Source organism: Cryptomeria japonica, chromosome 9 (assembly GCF_030272615.1).
Source record: "Cryptomeria japonica chromosome 9, Sugi_1.0, whole genome shotgun sequence".
In the NCBI taxonomy this organism is placed as follows: domain Eukaryota; kingdom Viridiplantae; phylum Streptophyta; class Pinopsida; order Cupressales; family Cupressaceae; genus Cryptomeria; species Cryptomeria japonica.
In genome coordinates, this window is record NC_081413.1 from 165748200 (window position 1) to 165773984 (window position 25785).

The 25785-nt window shown below is 36.5% G+C and overlaps 1 protein-coding gene across 9 annotated transcripts in view; it reads right to left on the bottom strand.

Moving 5' to 3' along the window:
- LOC131037835 (chromatin remodeling protein EBS) overlaps positions 1-25785 on the bottom strand; it is a 68937-nt gene that overhangs the window by 14423 nt on the left and 28729 nt on the right. For 5 of the 9 annotated variants that reach the window (XM_057970083.2, XM_057970090.2, XM_057970070.2 and 2 more), the window contains exon 4: positions 20476-20605. In XM_057970083.2, coding sequence (XP_057826066.1) covers positions 20476-20605 — 130 coding nt within the window. Of the gene's footprint in view, positions 1-14882; positions 14944-20475; positions 20606-25785 lie in introns of all 9 variants that reach the window. The other 4 variants (XM_057970097.2, XM_057970104.2, XM_057970109.2 and 1 more) reach the window with 2 other exon arrangements.

The following is a 25785-nucleotide window of genomic DNA, read 5'->3' on the forward strand; positions in this document are numbered from 1 at the left end:
CCATTCTCGTGCATCAAATCACATCCAAATTTCAAAAAATTTACAGATTTGGATTCGTATGAGAATTTCTCTCCTAGACTGTGGAACCCTAATTTGGAAATTTTCCTAAAAAATAGGGAATGTGCAGAATTGATGAAAAACCTTCTTCAAGCAAGGAAAGTTGAGATTTCAAGAAAATTCTTCCTGAATCGAATTATCCCTCTCCAACAATTCTGGATGTCCAAGAGCGGATATACGACGACGGGGTCCACTTGCATGGCAAGGATCTAATGAACATGTGGAAGTAGTGGCGCATTCATTACTGGAATATTTATGGCAGATTCCTTTTACATGCAGCCGCCGCATGTGGAAATGATGAAGCATTTATGGCATCATGGGTGATCTTTGCATGAGGGTACATTCATTGCATAGTGGGCACTTTTTAAATGTAATGGTTAATTAATGCTTTATGGGTGCCATTTTTGGCAGGATTGTAATTAATTGTATATGGGCTTTATGGGTGTTAAATGTTGATTCCCACCTTGTTGCATCTTGAGTGGAGAATCTTTTAGTGAAAACCCTAATTAGGGTTTTGCATGTAATCATGGCATGAGGCCTATATAAAGGAGTGACCCCCCTCATTTGTAAAGGTGGGAGACTTGTATGAAATTTGTTGCGATAAGTTTTGAGATAATAACAATGAAACATTGTTCTCTGATGGTGTCCACTTAAGTTATTTTTGCAAAGCTTGCATGATTTCACCTTCCTCACTTAGATTAGAAATAGTAAAGTGCTTTGATTTCAATGGAGAATGTAATGGTGTCTGATGAATTTCCATGGTTCATACTTTTTGCATCTTGCTGATTGTAAGTTGCAGTGTAAAGTTAGTCTGAGCCCCCTAAATTTGTGCTAAGTTCAATTGTGGATAGTCGTTTGGATTGCGTCGTTTTTGGGTATTCAAATGTACTTTCTCGATTTGAAAATCCTCTAGCATCCCCAGAAGATTGCACCGGTTCTTGCGGAGGTGTAGTTGACCTTGGCAAAGCAAAGCTTGGTTTATTTGGAATTTGTCCACCAAAGCACTATTCATTGTTATCACTACCCTTAGGAGTAGATTTAGATCCTTCTAAAGCCTTTCCCTTTTAATTTCAGTTCATTTTAGTCCATTCGAAGCAGCAACATCGCAAAATTGCCATATCCGACGATAGAGTTCCAGCCACAACAAAAAGTGAAAGAATGATGCAAACGTAAGTCCCCTTGGATTACCAGCAATCACATCAGCCAACTGAGTCATGTCCGTAGCATAAATGAACCTTGGAGTCGATTGTTTGAACTTCTTGCAATCTTAGCATGTAATCGCACTTTGATCATTAGAGAGTGAAGTGACTGTTAGGCAACTTTATTCTGTGATCGACGTAGTCATAAAAAACACGCCAACGGAATTGGCGCTAGAAGGAGGGCTGATCACGATGAATACCTGAACAGCTGAACTCCAAGTCATATCAATTCATATTTGCAAGGAGTAATCTTAAGGACTTTTTTCACCCTCCTCCCGCAACCAACAGAATTGACGCTAGAAGGAGGGCCCCCTACTTTTTGCTTGCTAGGTTAGTTTTCTTTGCTTTGTTGTCTGGTCTTCGCTATTAGCCTTTGCATTGGAGAGTTGTCAGGGAGATCATTGGGATAGCAAGGTCTGCTTGAGTTGAGGTGGGTCAGTAGGTGGTCCAAGTTAGGGTCTCTTTGAAGGTCTTCTCTAGGTCAAGCTTTGCTCTTGTTTTTAGGTTAAGTCTTGATTGAGTTTGAGCAAGTCCTTATAACTTGCTAGGAGTCTTGCCTTTTGAGAACTATGTCTCTGAGTTAAGGAAGTGAATGAAGGTTTGTGAGTGAGTATCATCAAGGATTTTCCCTTTAAGGGTTTGAGATTGGTTCAGTTGATGAATAATGAAGTTCTAGGCATTGATTGATCTGATACTGACCCATTTTGCCCTTAGAAATGCCTAACAACCAAGTCTACATTTGAAAATTTGGAGAAAGGTCAAGAATTTGAGCATTTTAGTAAATTTCGCTCCTAACCCTTCCAAAGGGTCCAGAGCGAATTTCCTTAGACTCCTCTCTTGCTCCCAGTCTAGACCTCAAAGCTTGCTCCTACGTCTTGATTGTGTGAGGAATGACCTATTTTTGCCTTGTGAACAAGTTAGAGCGAGAGGGGGAAATGAGAAAATTGAGCCTAAAACATGAATTTCGCTACTGACCCTTCCAAAGGGTCCAGAGCGAAATTCCTAGATAGTTCCTGTCCTTCCAAAGGTACCTAAGCGAAATTGTTAAAATGCAATTTTCATTCAACGTTTTGGCTAGGCACTTCCTTAAGGTCGTTTGTTGGTATATCCTAAGGTGAGAACAATGTGAGTGATATTTAAGGCTAATTTCTCAATTTCGCTCTTGACCCTTCCAAAGGGTCCAAAGCGAATTTCCTTGGATCTCCCCAAATTTGCATCAAGCTTAGGCTCCATGGCATTAATTGAGGTTAACTGAACTTGGAGGCGCCCTTAGACATGCATTTGAGTAGGTCCTAGTCACTAAACGTTATGAATTTGAGCAATAAGGAAGAATTTCGCTCCTAACCCTTCCAAAGGGTCCAAAGCGAATTTCCTTGGATCTCTCTTCTTGGTCCTAATTTGCAGTATAAACCTTGTCCCTAGGGCGTTATTGAGAGAGTATTGATGTGTGCAATAAAGTCAAGTGATGAGAAGGTCAATAATTTGGGCATAATCACAAATTTTTGCTCCTAACCCTTCCAAAGGGTCCAGAGCGAAATTCCCTAAATAACCTAAATCCTCACTAGAAGCTTTGAATGGCGGACATACATGGCAAGGAAGGGATTCAAAAAAAGACAACTCTAAAGCAAGCTAAGTGAAAAAGGATGAGAATTGAGCCAAAAAGAGAATTTCGCTCCTGACCCTTCCAGAGCGAATTTCTCCATGAAGCATTATACCTTGCTCCAACCTACGAACTAACTCATTCCCAAGCATTTTTTGAAGGCAAAAGACTTGTTTTTTATGATTAAAGGATGAGAAATGGAGTTTTGTGAAGGAAAATCAAGTAAAACATGAATTTCGCTCCTAGGATAACTTATTTCCTCACCAAAACTTTGAAATAGACACACCACTGTGAGAGCAAGTTAGCTTAAATATGATAAGATAAAGGGGAATGGGCAAGTCCAAGGCAAGTTGGATGTGGATTGAGCCTTAAAATGTCAATTCCGCTCCTGACCCTTCCAAAAGGTCCAAAGCGAAATTTCTAGATGGGATCTCAATTTCACCTAGTGCACTAAGGCAACCTTATTTTGATGACAAATTGACTTGATCATGGTAAGAGGAGGTTTGATAAGACAAGTTTAAGGTGATTTAGGAGAAAAGGAAGTGTAAAATGAGCCTAAGGAAGAATTTCGCTCCTGACCCTTCCAAAGGATCTAGAGCGAAATTTCATAAACCTCTTTTTTATTCCTTGTTTGAAGACCAAGTTTTTGTTCCTAGGACATGGTTGAGGGAGAATTGACGTGTACTTGCCTTGAGAAGTGATTTGGAGCAAAAGAAATGATAAAATTGAGACTTAATCACAAATTTCGCTCCTGACCCTCTCAAAGGGTCCAAAGCGAAATCCTTAGGACTCCATATTTTCACCTTGTTTCGAGCTAGGATGGAGGCTAGTTGCATAATCATGATGGAAGGAGGTTTGACAAGTCAAGATCAAGGCATAATGATGATGAATGGAAGATGAATGGTGTCAAAAAGCAAATTTTGCTCCTAACCCTTCCAAAGGGTCTAGAGCGAAATTCCTAGAAGGTCTAATATTTTGCCTAGGTCCTTGAGCAAAACCTATCTCTAAGCAATTTTGAAGGCAAGTGACTTGTAGGAAAATGAAGTTTCATGAAGGAAAATCAAACAAAATGTTAATTTCGCTCCTGACCCTTCCAGAGGGTCCTGAGCGAATTTTATTATAGGGCCTATCCTTGAAGAGGATCCAAAGCAAAATTAATCCTAATGCCTTATTTAGGATGATTTAAGGTAAGAAATGCTATGTTAGAATGTATATCATGTGTACTTGACACCATCCTAGTTTGTTTTGCAAATCAACAAAATCGAACTAGAAGGAAGAACAGACAAGGAGGACCTATTCAAGTTTCATCATCACTAAGGACGCCTTGGATGCATGAGAAGGTACTCAAGGTGCTACTAAATTGAAGGACTTTGAATGATCAACAATTGCAAGCAATGTGTTGGAACTATCCTCAAAGAGATCACAGGATGACAGAGAAGAAGGATCTTACAAACATTTCAAGGTGATATGAGCTACCAAAGGAGGAGTGACTTGACCGAGAAGTAGGCTTCATCAAACACATGGGAGTCAAGGAGGTACATCATTCATCGAGTACATTGAGGACAAAGGGAGATCAACCAAGGTCAGTGCAAGGGTATGTTGAAGAAGCAGATAGTTTCAAAAGAATTAATCAAAGTTAGCTTCTCAACATCACCAAATTGAGTATCAAAAGAGATACGAGCAAGTACCAAACAAGGTGGCATCCCAATCACTATTCCTCCAGTCAAATAGCTCCACCTCAACATGTCCAGATTCAATGTACCTGACTCACCAGTGATGACACAAACTTCGAGGCATCGACCCCTGCTTCCTATTGGTTCTCAAATTTTGAATGTAATTTTATCATTGGCTAAAGGAGTTTGTTATAACAAACCCTAACTAGGATTTCCATCTTGTAATCCTAGCCATTGATTGTAAATCAATTAGAGCCATTGAATTGTAAAGAGCTCTCTATATAAAGCTCTGGCTCTTCATTTGTGAAAAAAAATAGTTGGTTAATTTAATAGCTAAGAGTTAGTAGCTAGAATAGTGAATAGAATAGCAATTAGATTAGATTAGGAAGAGAAGGCAAGGAATTGTTGCCTTGATTGTAAATGAACTCCATTTTTCATTGAAGTTATGGTGAAGTGTGTTGTTCCTTTGCAATATGCATGGTCTCTTGTTGAATCTTCATTCTTAGATGGTAAATAATTAGATTGAATGAAAGAAGTTACTGAATGCACTCGCGTGGAATTTGCCTAGTCCAAACCACTAGCCTCTTGTTGATCGTAAGTGCACCCTGCGTGGTCAACTGGCATAGGATGAGCTTAATCTCAAGTCATCAAGTGTCTATTGTTCATGCATTAACTTGAATGACGATCAGTGTTTGACAGTAATGATTTGAACATCTTTAGAACTACCTTGGAAGATCGCACTGAGCTAGTGTTGAATTGTTCAACCTGATGGTGAGACCCAACCCAGAAGGACTCCAACTAGTCATTCATTCATACATCTTCTCGCATTCTAGGTCTTAAAGTAGACTTTCTGAGCCTTTCACCCTTTGCTATTTTTTTATTATCCCGATGAGTAGATAGGACTTGAGTTCCAGCAAATCAGACGCTCAGGCGTTCGAATGTAAGTCCCCTTGTGATTCCAGCATAATCACATCAAACCAAATTGAGCTTATCCACACATAGAAACCCTACATACCTGTTGTGACCTTTTTTCACACATCGCCCCATTGCAAATGGGAACCCTCTCTTTTCCTGCTTTCTAGGGTTTTGTTAGTGTCCTATGACCTTTTGTTGCAGTTTCACCAAGCCTTGTCCAATTCAAAGCATTTCAGACCCTGACGATTGAAAGTTAGTTTTTGCAAGTTATGTGATTCTGAAATGCGAACACCACCAGAGTGCTTAGAGAGGCCAAAGGACGAAGATCGCAATTGATTTGGATGAATTTAGACAACTTTCTATTTAGAAAGTTTGCTTTTTTGCTTTTTCCTATTTTTTAGGAAGTTTTGTTTTTGGCATTTTCAGCCCGATCCCTGGTATGGCTATTTTTAGAAAGTTTTTCCTACTTTTTAGAGATCCCTGCTTTTTGCTTTTTCGGGATGCGAACCTAGGGTTTACACTTGCACCACTGACCAGCTTCGACCAAAACTCGAAAATTCCAAGTTTTGACCTAAAACAGCTAAATCCCTAGATTTTAGGGATCATATTGCTTCAGATGATCTACCTAGGCATGGATTTGAAATTTCAAGTTAATTTGGTTAAATTTGATTAAGATGTGAAATTTTGAAATTTTTCTAAGAATTTTTCTAAGTCTAGCTAACAAGGGTTTTTGCAGGTTCAAATGATGTCATGATGTGGGAGGCCATGAAGAGAAGACCCTCCTAAAGTCTGCCATGTGTTGAAGAGGCCATGATGGCCAACACTCCAAAGTCCGCCATTGTCATGAAGAAGCTTTGAGGATGGTCTTCAAAGTCCGCCATTCATGTTGGGAAGGCTATGAGGAGCCTTGCTAGAAGTCCGCCCATGAGGGAGCACCTTCCAAAGTCCGCCATGTGTGTGTGGGGTACTTGGGGAGACACCACCAAAGTACGCCATGCCTTGAGCCCCCTCAAAACTCCGCCCAAGGTCTTCAAATGGTGGAGAAGCCACCAAAGTCCGCCCAAGAGCACCTTCCAAAGTCCGCCATGCAACTTGGGGAGCCCAAAGGAGATGCCATAGAAGTCCGCCCAAGGTAGGAGTCTCTAAAGTCCGCCATAGGTCAAGAAGGCCAAGGAAAGGGGTTATCAAAACTCCGACATGCTTTGAAGCCTTGGTGGCCAACACCTAAAACTCCGCCCTATCCTAGCTCCTTGATGACCTTCCTAAACTCCGCCTTGGTTGAGGTCTCTCCAAACTCCGCCCTATGTTGAGAGATGCCTAAAGTCTGCCTTGGAAAGGTCATCTCAAACTCCACCCTCCTTGATGTCTCATGAAAGTCCGCCATGCTTGAGGAGGTAATCCAAAGTTCGCCATGAAGGAATGCCCTCCAAAGTCCGCCATGTGGGAGCCTTGTCAAAACTCTGCCATGTATAGGTTAAGTTTGGAAGCCCATGAGGAGAGGTCTTAGAAGTCCGCCATGAAGGGGTATAGCCTAAATCCCGCCATGTAGAGGAGTCTCCAAAGTCCGCCATAGGTCAAGAAGACTAAGGAGAGGGAGCCCAAAACTCCGCCCTCCTTGGTGCCACCACTAAAGTCCGCCCTACCCTAGCAAAATGATGGTGATCTCAGGGAAGTCCGCCCATGTTGGAGAAGTCTTCAAACTCCGACCAAGATGCTAAGTCATGGAAGAAGAGCCATATGAAAAGTCTGCCCTCTAGGGACCTTCTAGAAGTCTGCCATGCTGGTTGAAGACCAGCAAAAGTCCGCCATGTCTTGGGAAGATGTCCTCAAACTCCGCCTTGACTTAACCATGACTAAGCTAGAGGAATGTCCAAAGTCCGCTATGCTTGAAGGAGAAGTCTTCAAACTCCGCCCAAGATGCTAAGTATGATGTTGAAGAGCCTTCTCAAACTCCGCCATGCCTTGGAGAGGTAAGGAAAGTCCGCCCAAGTTTGAGGAAGATGAAGGTAAGCCTCCAAAAGTCCGCCTACACATGAAAGTCAAGAAAAATCAATAAAAATGCAAGTGATGTCATGAAAATCCTTCAAGATTTCGAACTTAGAAGCCAAAATGGAAAGTTTTTCAGAAAGAGAATATTGGAAGATTAATAATTATGTCAACTTATAAGCCAAATTGGAAACGTTTGGAAGATATTTTCTTAGAATTGGGAAACATGACAACACTTTACTAAAGAATGAAGTTAAAATTGGAAACATGAGTTGGAAGATTTTAAGGGTTTCTGATAGAGGATTTAACTTTATTAACAAATACTTCGTTGTAAACTTCATTTCTACACCAAGAAGTTTGAAAATATTAAGGAGAGCATAGTAAAATACTTTCAGTTTGGAGTTCATCTGGAGAAAGTTTTGGATATTGCTAGAAGTTGGATAAACTTTTTTGACAAAAGTTTCACAGATTTTTGGAGAAAGACAACCAGTATAAGGAAGAATTATTGAATCTCTGCTGAATTTTTGAGTATTTTTGAGAAATTTCCAGCCTTACTTCCGTTTATTCGCAGGTGAAATTAAATTCATGATGCAGATTTATGTATTTTCTGAGTTTTTTCCAGAGTTTGAGAAATGATTTTTAGTGAATTTGTTCGAATTTCTAAGGGAGGAAAATCATTTTTTTTTGGCTAAGTATAAGAAATTTTCAGAGTTATAACACTTGGTGTTGGATTGTGATCACAGTTATCTTGAAGGTTGGAGAAATTACATGTGAAAATCCCATTCTCGTGGCTAAGTATGAAAATGAAATAAAATCTCCAAACACCTAGCCGTTCGCAGCCTCGATTTTCTTTAATCCAAGATAGATTTCTAACTTACTTTCCTTTGGTTTTACAGGTCACAGGAGGAAACAAAGGTAGGATCATCATAGAGATCGCAGCTGAAGTTTCAAGCCAAACGAAAGATTAAGGACAAGTTCACAGGCAAGGTTCATCCGGGCGTGAAGATAGCCAAAATTTGGCTAAGTATGGGAAATGTTTCACAAAGAAAATTCCAATTTCCTCAATTATGATAAAGGCATGGAGAAATTCTTCTCCAAATTTCAGGATATTGAGAGGGAGGGCATGATCATAGGGAACATCTAACATAGCTTGATCCCATCATTTCATATTTGCAAGAGGTTATCTAGAGCTTTTACCCTCCTCTCGTGCAACATAAATTGGCAGCTAAAGGCAGGATCGTCACAGATAACACAAATGGAGTTTCAAGCCAAATTCAGAATTGAAGACAGGACCACGAGCAAGGTTCGTCCGAGCATAGAGAGGGCCAAAATTTGGCTAAGTATGAGAAATACTTCGCGAAGAGATGTCTTCTCCAAATTTGAGGCACTTGAAAGAATCTCAAGGCATCAAGAGAGAAAAGTTCTCAGACTTGGTGAAAATATGGAAAAGTTAAATAAATTTCCAACTTCTTGAAGGATTTCATCTCCTGAAGGAATTAAAAAAAGACAAGCTCCCAAGCAGAATCAAATGGCGACAAGAAGGAATCAAATTTCCATACATAGACGATTTCTTGACACAAATTGGAGAATTCAAGGAAGACATCCAACACATTGAGGTGGTGCCTCATCATCTTCCAACCAATCAGATCGCTCCAAGTCAGCATGTCCAGGTTCAATGAGCCTGACTTATCCAGAAGCTACTAGAAGGGCACACTTCACAATGCAACAACCTTCTATTTTCATTGATGGTTCATATTTAGCAAGAAAGACAAGTGTCCCAAATGTAATTTTCTCATTGGTCGAGGGTAGTTAGTTTTGGGAAACCCTAATTAGGGTTTGTAGCTTTCAATCTGGGCCCTTGATCGCTGTTTGATCTCGGTCATTCGTTTATTTTTGAGAAACTATATAAGGCTACCTCCTCTCATTTGGAGAGTGTGAGGTTTTTGATGTATTGATGCTTAAGGTCATTTGCAGATAATATATTTGCATGGTTTCAATTGCCTCAACACTTAGTTAGAATTAATTTAGATTTGCTTTCATTGTGTTAATTTGAATGAAGAATTTGATAAGTGTCAATTGATGGTGTATCTCCGCTCATACTTTTGGTAAATGGATGATTTTCACTCTACCGTGCAAAGTTAGTCTGAGCCCATCCCTGGTGCATCCCAACATCTCGATCATAAGCACAACCCATTGAAGATTGCACCGGCCTTGTGTAGTTGTCCCTAGTGTGGCGAAGCAAGGTTTGGTTTCTCAAGAGCACCCAGTTGATACCATCTCCAGAATTCGTAGGATTAGATTAGCCTTCTCAAACCCTATCCTTTTTTCCCTTTCTTTTGAAAGTCTAAATCCTAGAAAATCAAAAAAAAAAAAAAAAAAGAGCCTAAAATTGCTATATCCATCTAAGTCCAGCAGTTCAAGACAGTTGTTAAACGTAAGTCCCCCTTGAGATTTTCAGAATACACTACCCAAGAAGCTATTCCACTAAAGTCGCTTGTTCGCACATATAGACCTTGGAATCAGTAGTGATTTTTCAGGAGAGGATAGAATACCTTCGGGTATCCTATCCTAATGTTTGGTAGATGACAAAACAGACACCAACAATACCAAAACCTTGGAGTTGCCTCGATTGATCCTTAGGCGAAATCTTCAGCATTCGGGGAAACTTTGTTCAAAAGAGGATAAGATACCTTGGTATTTTATTCTGTGTTCGCATGTGCATAAAAAAAACATAGATGGGATAATAAGATTGTTGGCATTTGGTTTTGTCATTGATGTCTTCCACATTGTTACCATGTTTTTCCACATTGTCATCATCGAATGTCAGATAATCTGCATTGATTATGCATATGTCAGCATAGAATTTTAGCATATGTATCAAGACAGAATATAAAGGTGTGCAGATAGTTCTATTATTTTACCAGCCTTTACTTCTATGTTTTACAGTTTGTGCCAGCCGTAAGAAGCATCTTGGTTTTCTGAAGAATATCTTTCTTTGTCTCGCCTTCTACTCAACATTATTATCTGAAACGATATCTGAAAACAAAACTCTTACAAGCACCCGTATATCATGTGTGTTTGATAAAAATGGTAGTTTTTTTATTAGTTGTTTTGGTTACAAATTGGTTGTAATCTCCAAACAAATAATCATTTGTTATCAACTTATGTGGCGCTGCAATGCAATACATATTACACATCTTTGTTTGTCATCGTATTTGCTTAAGGTTTGGTTTGGTTGGTTATATGGAAGTTTTGTTAGTTGGGGTAAAAACCTTCTAACTGTTTTCAGTTAGTTGCTCTTATCAGTTGGGAAAGAAGTATTTTATTTATTGACATTTGGAGTGAACATAATGGGGGTTGTTGGAGTCGAAACACAAAGAACACTTCATATTCATTATGTCTTAAAAGAATTGTTGCGTAGTAAGAAATATTGATGAACAGTGATTCGCTGAGATGTAATGTTGAAAAGTATGTTCACTGAGATATAATGATGAACAGTGTGTTTGCTGAAGATTTATGACAGTTTTCAGAAAAAGGGTGAAGGAACCTTTCATAGTCAGATGTAACGGTGAAGATAATTTTGTTTCAATCTTTTATAGCAGTATTCTTGCTTATATCGTTCCAAAAACAATTTCAAGGCTGCTGATATTCTAAGACTGCTGATAAGTTTTGTTGCAAACTTTGACTATACAAGAATATTTTTCAGAGGTGTATGTATGTGTTAGACTTATTGCTGTGTCAATCTATGAAGTGATAAGTACTTGTTTGTGCCATTCAAGAAATAATCTTTTAGTTGGATTCTTGTTGATAACAGTGGTTTTGAAGAACTTGTTCAGGGTTGATGTCACTATCTTGTTCTTTTGATATTTAATGGTCTGAAGTTATATTACAGTGATATATCTTTTGCAGATTGAACTCAGAGTTTTTTTTGAAGGGTCCCACAGAAATATAGTTCAAATCATTTGCCTTCCTTCATCATTCTGTACAAGAGCAAAGTATTGTATGATCAGATTTCTTTCAGTCCTTGTACATGCTAGTGATTATGTAATGATAGTTGACTGTATTGTGTTGTTGTGATTATTTTGGAGTCGGTATCTGAGATTTCTGAGTTGGTGCTCATTTGTATATGAGTCGGTTGGTGCACTTAAAGATTGTAATTGATTTTAACTGCGAGGCTGGATTAGGACTGTAGATCCTAGCAGCATTACTCACCGTGGTTTTTCCCATCTTGGGTTTCCACGTCAAATCTTGTGCAATTGTTCCATGTGTGATTGCTTTGCCATTGTTATTTCAGTTTCAGTTTAAAAGCAATTTTACAAAAGGATTTAATAGACTAAAAAGTTTTAAGATTCATTTACTACTGATTCACACCCCGCCCCCTCTCAATAGTAAACTTGTTACTTATCAGTCAATATGCAAAGAATCCTAACCTTATTATGCATTATTGTGAAAAGAAATGCATTGTGACAGATGCCAAGCAAGGAAAAAGGGTTGCTCTAATCATTGGGCAAGGTGGACCATTTAGGGTCATGTCAAAGTCAATTTGAATGAATCAATAATTAAAGAAAAAGGTAGCACCTTGAGACGAGTTATGGAAATATCAACCTCCAACATTTAATCAAAACTGAGAAAAACTAGCATAGTTCACTGTTTGCCAACTATCAAAAATAAAGGATTTGTGTGCTCGATATTTAGCTACCAAGCAGAAACAAAAGTAGTTTCCTACTAAAGGATTATGCATAGCATGCAAAGGAGGCTAAATTTTGATTCAGACTTGGAAAAGATTTGCAAATTGGAAAACCATGAAAAAAGGGATTCTTTAAGGATTTAAAGCTTTTACAATGCACCCTTACATAATTAACTTTAAAGAAATAATAAGCTTATCAATTAGAAGCTACTTTGATAACATGCAAGCAAATATCAATCAAATGAGTACAAAAGTAGATTTGCGTTGAAGAAAGCAACATACACACACACATACACACACACATACACACATGCATACATACACACATACATATATATATATATATATATATATATATACAAACAAGACTCAAACTCGGCTTGGACTCGGCAAGCTGATTTTTGGCTCGGACTCGAACTCGGCACCCAAACTCGGCCAAGACTCGACAAATTGAAAACCCCAAGAAATTCAAAGATTTTTAATGATTTTAAACTTGCTTCATGTATTTTTTACTAAATAAACCTCAAAAGACACAATAATCTCATCAAATAGAAGCTACGTTGAACACATACACAAGTTTACATCTATAGCATCAAAAACAAAAATCACAACATGAAATCATTAACTACAATAGAGAGGAGCTTGTATCACTCAACCCTTATCACTAGCTTTATGTGAGGTCTTGTGCTTGTATCTTACACAACCCAACAAATGTTGCTACAGCCATAGAAGCATTAATTAGGATAGGGATTCACTTGGTAAACCAAAACTATAAATATATGCAAATTACTTGGGATTTTAAAAATTCTCATTTTTCGCATCCAGCATGACCCAAAGAGATTTTTGCTTTTTTCTTTTATAACTAGAACAGGGGTTTGGGACAACATTGCCCCTCATGAGAATCTAGAGTGTGCACACCTAGCTGGATCATGGTTAGCACCCCTCACAAGGTCTGGAGGGTCTGGGGACAATGCTGCTGGTAGGTTCCTTGTTGCAATACAAAGCTGGGTTGAGGGCAAAACCACCACCACCAACCTCAAACCAAAGTCTTTGAGACCACACAGACCTTCATCGCATATGCCATTTTTCATAATTTTATCACTTCTATGTTCTAACCAATGCCCCTAGGTCCTCCAAACCATTCAAAAAATGCAAGTGTTGAAGCAATAGAGTAGTAATTAGGACCTAACCATGTTTCCTGGTTTTTGTTTCAAAGGAATGTATTTTTAGCTTCAATTCCTTTTTTTCCTCCTTGCTTGTGCTAGCAAATCAAATGAATATCATTCTCAGGCATTAATGATCATTTTACGTGTTTTAGGTTTAAGTGTTTTGATTTTCTTTTTCTTTCTTTTTTTTTGTGTAATTTTACAATTAATTGCCATGGCCAATTTTTCCAAATGAGGCTCACAAGTTATGCAAATCCCAAGTCTAGACCTTCATCGCATATGCCATTTTTCATAATTTTATCACTTCTAAGTTCTAATCAATACCCCTAGGTCCTCCAAACCATTCAAAAAATGCAAGTGTTGAAGCAATAGAGTAGTAATTAGGACCTATCCATGTTTCCTGGTTTTTGTTTCAAAGGAATGTATTTTTAGCTTCAATTCCTTTTTTTTCCTCCTTGCTTGTGCTAGCAAATCAAATGAATATCATTCTCAGGCATTAATGATCATTTTACGTGTTTTGGGTTTAAGTGTTTTGATTTTCTTTTTCTTTCTTTTTTTGGTGTAATTTTACAGTTAATTGCCATGGCCAAATTTTCCAAATGAGGCTCACAAGTTATGCAAATCCCAAGTCCCTACACCTTAGCTTTATCTACCTGCCTAGAAACTTGCCCTATTTATGCAAATCCCAAGTCTCTACACCTTAGCTTTATCTACCTGCCTAGAAACTTGCCCTATGGTATGAACCATCCTTGTAATCATCAAAGATCCTTGAAAGTTATTTTCTTTTCTTGGTTCATTATTTCTCCAAGAAAACGAGGGATTACTTTCTAAAAAACAACTTTGACTAATGTGGTTCCTTTGTAAAGTTCAAAACATTAGTTAAAACTCAAACAAGTAGACCTATCAGAACCTTGCAATCCAATAATCGGGCCGAGTTAACTTTAATGCATTTCCAGACTACTATAAGAAAGAAATCATCCAATACTAGGTTATAGCGATGTACGCCCTTCAACAACATAAAATGTTTTGGATGCAAAACAAGAGAATTGTTGAGATGGTTTAGTGTATGATTCACAACAAAGATATGTAGTATATATACTAAGGTGACACAATGCATATGCAATTTGTTTTCTAAAAACCTCACATGCAAAGCCTTGCTAGGTATTACACTTGAAAAATCTTGGTGCAGATTGAAACCTAATGTAACACATTTTCATGTTTTTAATTCCACGAATATATATGTATATAATTTTCTAGCTATAGTAATCTAAACCATAGACTAATTGATATTTCTGCTAACAATAACCCACAAAACCTTTGAGATACTCTCCTGGAGATCATCACCTACAGATATCCTTATTGTCAACACTTCTAACACCCTCATACACTATTAATTCACCTCTAAATGGAAGAGATTATAGTCATAGACGTTCATTTACTATGCCAACATGAAGATAAAACACAAAACAAAGATAAAAACAAGCATAAAGAACTTTAACAATGACTATATCCTTGAGAAAAACTTAAAGTGTGAAAACTGCAACAAGAGCCTGCAAATTATCTCTACAATCATAGTCAAGTACAAATGTGATATAATACCTCTGCAGCTTTTTGCAATCTAGACATTGTCACAAGTTCACTCCTTACATCTGCAACACACCTTTGCAACTCAAAATCACTGATCTTACAGTTCCAATCACCAAATGAGCTTGATAATGAAGGAAACAATGAGACCCTTCTAAGTTAGTCTATAAACATTATATGGCATTCCTCTATCCTTCCATAGCGCCAAAATGAAAGAACAAACATCAAAAGAGGTAATTCAAATGACAAAACCCTTCATATTCCATGTTCTCTTTTCATAGTGAAAAATTGTTGGTTCCAATGAAGAGCTACTGTTTGACAAATGGCCACAGTCTATGGAAAATCTTCAAAAAATCTCAACTATACCCAGTTTTTTCCCCAAAAATCTCATCTTTTAAAAAAAACATTTACTGTGATTTACAAAAAAAAAATCACTTTTAAATCATGTAAAAACCACATTTACATACATCTAAAACCTTAATCAATCTCCCACCAACCTGTGAAACCCTTGAAATCTACGAAATGGCAAAATATTTTATTAATAATGCAGTCGTACAATATTTTTAGGGCAAGACTACTAACAAGAGCTTGCCAAGATGTACATAGAAGGCAAAACTACTTGCAAGTTCGCAAGGAGTAGGGAGGTGGTGCATTTGAGTCGAAGAAACACAATTTTTTGTTGCAACACTGCTGCAAATACATTCTATAACTTCACACCATATAAATAGTACTTACACAAATTCAACCAGCGCAAACAAATAGATGAATTTAAATAAAATTTTCAATGTGCACATCACGCGATCTTTCAACTTAAATAAAATAGATTTAATGTTTTTTATCTTGTTAATTTTGTGTCTACTTTATCATGTTTTTAATTTTATGATTTATCTATATTCAGATGCTAGGATTTATGTCAATATCGTCAATCGGCTGTCACAAATGGTTTAATTTTGTCTCCTTATCTACAAGGATTTTTCATTTTAAATTAACAAGATAAAAATGGTTAAATCTATTTTATTTTGGTGGAGCTTTGGTCCAAAGAGATACTGTTATGACAGGCGAATGGTCTATATTCTAAGGTTATATTTTAGCTCACTATGTCTAATTCAGATTTATGTTTACTTTATCATGGTTTAATTTTGTCTACTTATTTTGATTTTCTGCAAAACTAAGTTATCTATTAGCAAGATTGGTTGGTTATTTGGTCCAAACAAAATTTGACAGGCTTATGTTTTTCTACAGTAGTAGCCTTGTAAACTAGTTCTCTGGAAAGAAATATTCTGTATTCTTGGCTAAATGGCTTGAATTTAAGGCTAATTTAGGCTTTCTGTCATTCATTGCTTTGCTTGATGAATATGACAAGGCTATAGTTTCAATTTTTACAGTCTCATTACTAGAAGTGAAGAGGTAATGTTAAGTGTACTTAAATTGCTAGTTCCTACAAAAATGTTCATTTTGCTCTCACTTCTAATTCAAAGTGCCTGAACTACAGTAGTGTATAGAAGCTAAAGACAAATCTACACGGGAGGCTACCACACAAGTTGAATTAGCAAAGTTGCCTCCAAGTGGAATGCCCATTGCCTGCAAATGGATGTACATAATCAAGTGCAAAGCCAGCAATAATTTGGACAAGTACATACAGTATCTAGTTGTGAAAGGCTAATAGCAACAAGACGAGCTAGACTATGAAGAGACTTTGCTCCTACAATGAATATGGTCACATTTTTGTTGCTTTTTAGTTTTTTTCATAGCAGACCAATTTGGTTGGAAGTTGTGTCAAATGGATATCAAGAGTGTTTTCTTGTACAATGATTTGGACAAAGAGGTTTAAATGGTTCAGGCTTAAGCATATCAAGTATGATAATAACATTTGCAATCTTCTTGAGTATATACAGACTTAAGTAGGGTCCATGAGCCAAGTACATGAAAATTGATCAATATTTTTCAGATTTTGGATTCAGACTAAGTCCCCCTAATCCAAATGTCTATGTCAAAAGCAACAATGATGACGTTGAGACTCTTAATGCCTAAGTCAAGATGCATCCATCATAGGTAAGAATCTATGTTAAGATGCTTCCATCACAGGTATCATGGCCAATGCACTAAAGTGGTCAAATCTTATTTGTTTTTCTTGTTTTTCACTCAACTAATCTAGGCTTCCTCCGATACTAATTAGGTATAGAATTATAGCAATATGGCCATCTCATTTTTCATGGCTCAAATCAAATATGCTGTTAATCTTTCCACATGAAAAAAGGTTTTTCCAACAAATTGTATTCTTTTCACTACACTTACAGAGGTCAAGCTAAAATTGTCAACCTACGATGACTCATGACCAGTCAATGAATCACTCTATAGACAGTTGGTGGTCAGCTTGATATTTCTTGCATCCACAACCAGATCTTTATTTTGCTGTCGGTTCACTCCTTTTTCTTTGGCACATCTAAAAATCATTTATCGGCATGCAGCAAAGATTGTGTTGAGATATGTCAAAGGTACTCTTGACTTTGTCATCTCTATCAAAGGACAACGGATTTTGGATTGAAAAACTATACACTCTCTTTATGCCAAACCCATTGCTACTCAAAGTGATTGCCTTACTGTGTTTGTTACAGTTGCAAATTGCATCGGACCAATACATAAGTAAACTCAAATACATCTTGAAGAATTGGACATTGGAAAATCCAGGTCAATTACACATAAGTAACACATCCAATTTTTAGCATTTTAGAGTGTAGACCATCGGATATGTCCTAGGGTATGGATTAATTCTCATTGTACCATGCAAGGCATCAATCTCAGAGTACAGTTTGTAATCAGTTGCACTCATTAGACAAGCTGCACGCAGATTTGATGGTTATAGAAGAGGAGAAATCCCCAAACCCCAAGGAATTCCCTAAAAAACACAAAGAGGCTGCCTAGCATTTTTAAGGACTTAATTCCTCAGCTCTTCTATAAAATGCTTCAAACTCAATTATGAGACAAAGTTGTCAATAAAGGAAATATTAAATTTATCCAAAAAGTTGGCAATCTAAAGATCATTAAAAGTTGACAGCCAATTATCTTTTGACCACTCTTGCAAAATATTAGCAAAGGCTCTATCTCTACATATTAAACATTTGTTGTCCACAATAGGATTTTTTAGGACTTGCTTTCTCACCTCTTTTGTAAAATGCTTCAAACTCAATTATGAGACAAAGTTGTCAATAAAGGAAATATTAAATTTACCCAAAATGTTGGCAATCCGAAGATCATTAAAAGTTGACAACCAATTATCTTTTGAACAGACTCGCAAAATATTACCAAAGGCTCTATCTCTACATATTACATATTTGTTATCCGCAATTATCATACCTAAATCAATGTGTGTGTGTGTGTGTGTGTAATTCATTGCTGGAGGAATAAAACGAACTGATATACCCTGGGTACACTCTTTTATCAAATTTGAGCATGTTGAAGAATATACCCATATCAATGGTCATTTATTCCATTCATACCAGATACCTATTTTTGTCAATTCCATGAAAATGATTTTGTTGATGCTTCTACATGCCTTTTTAATATTTTATTATTTTCTCAATAGCCTTAGACTAACCATGTTGATAAACGCCAAGATCATCCGTTAACATCAACATTGTATATACTTTAATATCAATACTTTGAGTTATTTTCTTACCCATCATTAAGATTACGAAAAAAACCAGTGTTTAATTCACTGTTCCAAATTCAAAACATCTGTTTTTTATATATTAGGTTTGCAAATGAAGGGTTTGTATTAGACACTGGTTTTTGTTGCTTTCTTTCAGAAGATTTTGATAGTTGTTGATGCTATACTTGTGCTACTTTGGAGTTCTGCTTTGCTAATATTGTACTCCAGTTTGCTTGTTAAAGCCATATTTGTACTCTTTCCCCAGTAATTTTTTTAAAAATAAAGCATTGAGGTTGGCCCTCATATCTGCCCTCCTGAATAATCAAAATGCAACACAAGAAATTATGGATGGATCATTATTGCAAATAATCTCAAAGTGCAAATGGTGTTGAAACAGGGAAAATATGCTAGACAAAATAAGAGCTTTGTCAAAAAATATTGCACCTTATGGAGAGAAGATCCAAAACAAAAATCCCTTTATAGAGTTGAACTACTGATACTACAATAACTTTTCTTTACAGGGTACAATTGCCGAGTGTTATCTTTTTTTGCAAGTATGATGCCTTGCTCCCTTGAAAGGCCATCTGATTGCCATTGATACTCGTTCCAAAAACACTCCAAAGGGCAATACATTCAACTGCAGAATCTAGCATTTACATGAAATCCAGTAGGATCTCATTTGGGCCTTCTCTATACCAGAATTTTTCAAATGGATTGTATAGTTTTAATCCAAATCAAGAACTGGCTTTTCAATTCAATATTATTTGTAAGTACAAACTTAACAAAAAAAACTTAAATCTATTAGTCATATGATCTTCTGTCTGACCCCATTGTCATCCAGAATCCCTACTCCTATTCACCATGGCATCTTTTTTAGTCGAAAAATAGTGTTACAATGTCCCCTAATAGCTTAGAACCATGCGATCTCAAATGGTTAATTAGCCTTGCAACTATAGCTATTTTGAACATTTTTTACTTTTTCCCCTTTAAGTCCAAGCTATTACAAATCTCTCATATCATGTATAATACTATAATCAGAACAAGCACCAGTACAAAATGTACTCAATAACAGCAATTCACAAAACAAAGTTGTCTACAATGTTCATACCCTAACAAATGCAAGTTAACAACCCTGATTTTTTTATTTTTTAATGAATTCAATATTAATTGTGCATGTAGACATAAGGCTTTACATAGAGGGTTATACCAAGTTGACAATCTTAACATAGAAAAACAGTCGATGCAGTATTTCTAGATATAATCCTAGTCCTATGAGGAAGTGTTATTACCTAAAGCCTCCAACTCCTAATCATCTTATATAAATTGACTTTAATCAAGAATCACAATGCATCTTGTTACTCCATTATAATAATATTACTTGTTAGCTGTACTTTATAGACCTTTAATTTGATGTATCGACCTACAAACTAGTTGCATCGGGGGGCCTTAATAAAAGCATCAATGTCCCATAATAGGTAGCAAGAAACGGAAATGGCTTTATATTGATGAAATGGGTAAACAGACAGTATCATCTATGATTGACAAGCTAATATAAATGGAATCATGGATGATCACAGCACATTGAGAGGTGAATAGTAAAGAGAATAAGTTTAGCTGAGCATTATTTTTCTTTTGCAAAGCTTAAAAAATAAAGATAGTTCTGCTTACATCAACCTCAGCAATAATCTTTTCAATTTCTTCAGTCAATTGTCATATGGCCATATGGTGTGACTATGGTTTAATTTTATCTTTTTATATTTACAGTCTTGAGACTTGACAATAATTACAGACGAAAAATATAATTTCCTTGCTTTATTGATTGCAATGTTGCACTTATAGTGGCTGTAGTTTGATGTGAAGGATTGCCCTCCAAATGTGAAATTTATTTTACTATCATGACTCAAACACCTCTATGAAGCCAAGAGTTTTGCAGATCAAACCATGGGGAAAGAAACACACCTTCTTTGCAACTGAAAAATCTTTGGCAGGGTTTCCTTGTTTCTTGTCACCATCTGTACAATCTGGACAATAGAAATACTCCATAGCTTTTGCCTGTTCTGTATTTAGATTCATGCATGCTGGATGAAACCTACAAACAAAATGTTACTACAATCAGAAATAAAACTGCAATTCGAAAGACAAAGGATGAAATGTATCAAAAGACTTGTAATACCTAAGACATTAGAACATCCCACAGATTTTTTTACCATATGAAAAGCACAGATGAAATCTAAATTAGTAAGACCATCAAGTATAGAAGTAGTTATAAAAACTAGATTCTGCTAAAAGTGAAAATATTGCGGACTAAACACAATAACATTGAAATTAGACAAAACCAATAAATCTTTAGTTGCATAAACAAAGTGAAATCTCTCAAGGAATATGTGTCTTTGTGACCACCTCTTTTCTATGCTTTATTTAAGTGCCATCGCCAAAATGCAAACTTAAACTTATCCTAGCAAGAAGATAGCAAAGCTCCTCTATGCAACAAAGCGTCATTTTGTAAAAACACTTGAGCTGGGTAAAAACCAACTAGTACCAAATATTTGCCAACTCCAATAGGCAATCAGAATTTCATGTCAAATTCAAACCAATGGACTTTGGATGCAGCCAACAATGGAATATTTTGGCCTTGCCATGTGAGATGCTCTTCCTACTAATACCACCAGGTAAGTCGTCTTATTTGCTTTGTTTACAGGGTGCCTCTATTTGGAAGTTAACTACTCTTTATGTTTCTGCCGTAGGTTTGACCTAAGTGTTATCAATCTACATCTAGGTTTTTCTTGAATTCTTTAATACAATCTATAATTATTGCATGCAGTACATCCACATATTGTAGTTTTCTCAGGCTGTGACATTTAGATTCTCAAGCTGTTTCAAAATTAACCGACAATATAGTACCAGGGGAGCAGTAACATAACCTTTGATTGAACGTATTTGATAAATTCACCATGCATCATTTGATTTAAAATATGCCTATTTGAAATTTTTCATGTATCTACAACATTGTTAAAGGACAGCAATAACATATAGTCCTTTATTTTGCCCCTTTATTGTGAATGGGTAGATAAAATTTCCAATGCACTTGTCAATCATTGTTTAGATCTCTAAGAATCGAATTTAGAACCATGAACATTTGACTTTCCATAGAATGATGGCCACTATCAGCCAGCCACAAACAACCATTATTCTCAGTCCTACTAGGACAACAATCATCTTCCTGCACAATCTGATGACAAGTATGAAAATCAAGATCAACTCTTTTCTCACAAGATATCAGGTGATGTTCATTCAAATATAAAATTATCATTATCCGTCGCCTTTTTGAAACTGACACTAAAAAACCAATAGAAAAGTGTACAAATAGACGTAAAAAGTTGAAAATGAATTTTGCTTGAAAGTGTGACTTCCCAATGATGGAGATTGTCAATCAGGAACTATCTTCCTACAGACTGGAGACAGAATTCCCTATTCTCATCCTAGAAATTCCTGCTCTAGCATAAGATATGGCATCATGCGCTTTTGCAATTACTCTGTTAAGGCTTGCCTTCATGAGATTCTCCCATATATCCTTGCTTCTTGTCATCAGATTCCTCAATGTTATCATTCATTAATGGCAAACCATGTCATTTGCCTCTTCTCATATCTAGTTTTGACATAGAGCTCATTTGTGGTTGAGTATTAGAATCACAAGCAGTTGGTTAATTGTACCTGCCTGGTGTAAAACTTGTGTCAAACTTCTAACATTTTCCAATTGATTTGGCAATCTGTAATGTCCCCAACCAGACACATGCAATATTTATTATATTTTTCTGATTTTATGAGACAAAATCAATCCAAACTGCAAGTAAACACACTGTTTACAACTTTTGAACCCTTATTTCGCTGATGTAATCGAACAATAAACCCTAGGAGGATAAAATGCTTACTCCAGCAATATAAAACCCTTAAAAATTTATTCTATTTTATTACAGCTGATCAGAAAGTACAAAGATAACAAAAGCAACAAACTATTTTTTTATTGATTTTAGCTGCTGTACGGCCTGGGACAGAGGCTCGGACTGCTGAAAAATGTCAGAATTGCTAGAAACTTCTATTTACTGATGGAAACTGCCACAAATATTATTTATGAATTTTCTTTGAAACCCTAGATGATATGGCAGCTGGCTGAAGATGTATGGCTGCCAGGTGAAGCCTGATTTGCCCTTGAAACCCTTGCAAAATTGCCAAAAATGCTGGTAAAAATCAGATTTGTCTTGGAAACACTGCCAATATATCAAAATACGATTTTAATATTTATCTCCATTTTGCTGATGAATGATGACTGAAATGATGCGAACAGCTGCTGGTATGACTGACCTAATTTTCAAATTGACTTAATTTCTCCTCCCAATGTTGTGCTCAGCTAGGGATACCTCAGTACAGCTCTATATGATGCTCCAAAATTTATCAAAAATCTTAAGATCAATATATAAATCCTTGAATATGCTTGGCCAATGAAATTATTGCTATGTGCTTGCAAAAACTACTGTTATGGCACTGTAGCAAACTCAAAATATCTCCAAATCCTCCACAGATTGGTACAACGGTGATTCCCAAATGGAATCACCCAAGATTGAAAACAAGGGTTTTAGTCCTTGATCCCAAATGTGGAATTCAAGCGGGTTTGAGAGTACAAATCCTCCACAAATCAACACAATTATGATTCCTATATGGAATCACTCAAGACTGGAAGCAAGGGTTTTAGTCCTTGATCCCAAATGATGAATTCAAAAGGATTTTCATCCTCTCAAACCCTGATCAAACCAAAGGTTTTCGTCCTTGGATGCCATAGATTGAACAATCTAACCAAAATTTGAAAATTGGATGCAAGAGGATAACTCAAATGATCTTGAAATGAAATGAGATGCACTCCTTTTATAGTTGTCTTTTTCAGGCCCTCCACCTTATTTTTTATTTTCTTTTTATTATATTTTCCCTCCAAGTATTAAAAATACCTTTTATAGTTAGTTAAGTATTTTAAAAACACTTTTTAAATTTATTAAAATAATATTATTGTTGCCCCAAAAATAAAAGTGATCTGGCCCAACTTAAAAAATATTATTAATTATTTAATCCAGAAAAAGGGACATGACAATTTTCTGTATAAAACTGGTTCTATTAAGCCATGTGACGTCTCAAACCTTCTCCATGTATAAGATGTAATAATAACATAAGAACCCATTCCTCAAGCTCCGCATATGTAAATGCTACTAGTGTGATCGTCACATTCACAAAGGTCTCCTAGAAATATTTGTTGATCTTTAGTTGTCAACAATCTTTTGTAAATTGACTCATCAGAGTGAGGTACTGACAAAACTCACTCCAAACCTTCTAGATCAAAATTTTGTGTATCTAACCCATTCATAATGACAACACAAGTACAGGTCTTCCAGGAGAAATATATACAAATTTATTCTCAAATAATTAATATTGATGATCTAAGCCACATATTCTGAGAGCAGCCAAAACACACATAATCTGGGATCAACCATTCTAATGGTACAAGACCTAATGTTTTCAGGGTTTTCTCAGCAAGGTTGACCACGCATAATCTCAGAGAATCATTTACACCAAAAATTTTGAGCCCCTTGTCAATAAGTATCCTCTCTTTAATGATAATCTCAATAAACATTCAAACCAACAAAATCCAATTTGTCCTGAAACATATAATAATTATAGTTTTTAACCTTTTTTCTACGAAATGTCTGTTATATTACATCAAAGAACATAATGATTACATTACATGGTAATACAATTACCTGAAGCTTGTGTCTCAAAAAGACTGTAAAAAAAGGACTGACCATAGCCAAAACAGGATATGTTAGATTTGACCAAATCATCAAGCAATCAATAGTGAGCTATTTTCACAATTTACGCAAAATAACTTGGATGGTTCAGATTTGGTACCTCAAAACAGGATCTTAGAAAGCATTCTGAAATTGATATCAGAGGAACAAAATAAGACGCTACTGGATGCCCTCAAGAAGGAAGAGACAAAGGAAGCAGCTTGGCAACTCCATCCTGACAAAGCCCTTGGCCATATAGGGTTCCCAGCAAGCTTTTTCCACAAATATTGGTACATTATACGAAAGGGAGTTTATGAGGCCATAGAAAATTCATGCTGAAAGGGTGAGTTTTGGATTAAGGCAAAAACAGGTTTTGAAGGGGCCCTGAAACCCTTTACAAAATGATTCTTAGAGGTATAGAATCAGAAAAAAACTTTCAAAACAAAACGGGCTGCAAAGATAAACATATAAAACAGCAGCCAAAGAGACAGCAGAAGCCCAGCCGGGCACAAAAAGACAGCAGAAAGACAAAGCCCAGACACAGACAGAGCCAGCAACAGAAAACCACCCAATTACATAAGGCTTCTGAGGGTCTCAGCGACCTCAGCCTCTAGGGCATTCATTTCTATAGTATTGATACCTAAGAAGGAGCAAGCACTTTTGTTGGAGGATTTCTGACCTATATCTTCATGCAATACAATCTATAAGATCTTGACAAAGGCAGTGGCTAACAAACTCGAGAATACTCCCTAAGATAATAGCATAGCAACAAATAGGTTTTTATCTTGTAAGATCAATCTTAGATGGGGTCATTATAGCCCAGGAAGCTATACATTCAACATGACATACTGGGAAGCAGCAAATGTTAGTTGAACTAGACATTGAAAATGCTTACAATAGAGTGGATTGGAGATTCTTATTTGATGTATTGAAGGACTTTTGGCTTTGACACAAACTGAATGAATTCGATCTTCAACTACATTGCCTGCCCAAGGTACTCAATTTTGGTTAATCGTTCCCCGAAAGGTTTTTTTGAAGTATCCAGAGATCTAAGGCAAGGGGATCCATTATATCCTTTCCTTTTTGTTTTAATGGTTGATACTTTGGGTAGGTCAAATAGTCAAGCAAGAAGAGAGGGCAGAATAGAAGGAATTCAAATTACAAGCAATTTCCCAACTGTTTCAAATCAATAGATTGTTGATGACACTATGTTGATTGGAGCAATATAGATGAAAGAGACCAAACAAATGAAAGAAATTTTGGAGACATATACTCGAATGATGATAAGTTGAAGGTTTTTTTCAAAAAACAGAATATTTTAAGAGTTCTAAATTTCAAAGCAGGCAATTACCCAAATACATATCTTGGACTCCCTTTGGCAGCAAGATGAAGAACGACCAAACTTTGGGATCCTTTCCTAAACATAGTTTCAAACAAGGTG